A 1311-nucleotide genomic window follows, 5' to 3' on the forward strand; every position below is an offset into this window, starting at 1 on the left:
AGAATCTACGTGCATTGTTCCCTGTATTTGTATTTCCCCCTTTGCTCGATGGCTGGTCTATAATGAGCCCAAGCTCAGTTTTTAGTCTTCTGCACATTTTTTCTTTTGGCAATGTTCATTAAGTACTCCAAAAATCTGATATTAAGATGCAACACTGAACACCCAAACTGAAGAGCAGATGTGTCATATTTGTCTTCATTTGCTACTATTCTATCAGTATTGTTCATCTGTGATGTCTTTGTTTTGCAAACATTGCATGTCGCATTTCCAGTGTCAGTTATTGCACTTGTAACTTTTCCATCTACCATTGTCAAAATTACACGATGGGTTACTTTGAATTCTTTCCCTCCTACTTGAACTAGAGTGTCATTTAAACTTTGACTGGCCTCTCAGCTCCTTCGACCTATTCTTAATATAGGGATTTGTTTCCTTCGTAAACTCTAGTTCAAGTGGGTGGCAATGGACAGTGGATGATGCCTTTTGGTTCATCCACAAAATATTAACATTTTCTGATAACAAAGGCAGGGTCACAATGTAAATATAAAGAAAAAATTATTTTCATAGCAAAACAAATCATGTTAACATACCTGCTGATTCATTCGTTTGGTGAAGCACGAGTGGTACCAGAGCTGCCAGCACCATATCATGATCCGAAAAGCCTAGGTCATCTTTCCACATTTGGTTGTACATGGAATGATTTGATGATCCATCAAAACCGATTTTTTTCTTTTTTTTTTTATTTATTTGTAAAACTGCCAGGTCCAAGGGCAAGCTCTGTAGGGACGCTTACACAAATGAGTGATTTATTGGTGTTTACAATTTGATAATAAATAAGTAAAATTTAACAATAACAAGGTAGATAGAAACAATGATTTTTGACTAGTTATTAAGGAAGGCTTGAAAGAAGAAAGTCTTGCATCCATCTTTAAGTTTCGTATAGATTAAGATGTCAATTATTTCATTAGGCATATTATTATAGATCTGGATTGCCTGATACAGTACTTTGGGTTCCATAATGCGATGAGTTAATCTTTGGTATCTCAATCTTCTCTTTTATCCTTGTAGAATGGTCATGTCTCTGATGATTAAATCGAATATCAGAATTTAGTGTCTTCCTGCCACTTATGTGATTACACAGCATCAGTACTAATTTCGATTTGACTAAGGCTTCGAAGGGCATTATGCTTGACATCCAATAAATTTGCTTTACGTTCAGCATATTTTTGATTATTCCGTTCTGAAGAAATTGAACATTGTTAACATGATAAGCTAAACTCCATGTGAAGCACATGTATAAGGGATGAGAATGCA

General features: G+C 35.3%; 1 protein-coding gene across 1 annotated transcript in view; it reads right to left on the reverse strand.

Moving 5' to 3' along the window:
• Positions 1–973: 973 nt before the first annotated feature.
• The window catches only part of LOC127750775 (pickpocket protein 19-like), a 27777-nt gene continuing 27439 nt past the window's right edge, over positions 974–1311 (reverse strand). The window contains exon 5 of the mRNA XM_052273245.1: positions 974–1237. Within this exon, the coding sequence (XP_052129205.1) occupies positions 974–1237 (264 nt within the window). The remainder of the gene's footprint in view (positions 1238–1311) is intronic.

This window comes from Frankliniella occidentalis, unplaced genomic scaffold (assembly GCF_000697945.3).
Source record: "Frankliniella occidentalis isolate FOCC.00 unplaced genomic scaffold, Focc_3.1 Scaffold257, whole genome shotgun sequence".
NCBI classification, from domain to species: Eukaryota; Metazoa; Arthropoda; class Insecta; order Thysanoptera; family Thripidae; genus Frankliniella; species Frankliniella occidentalis.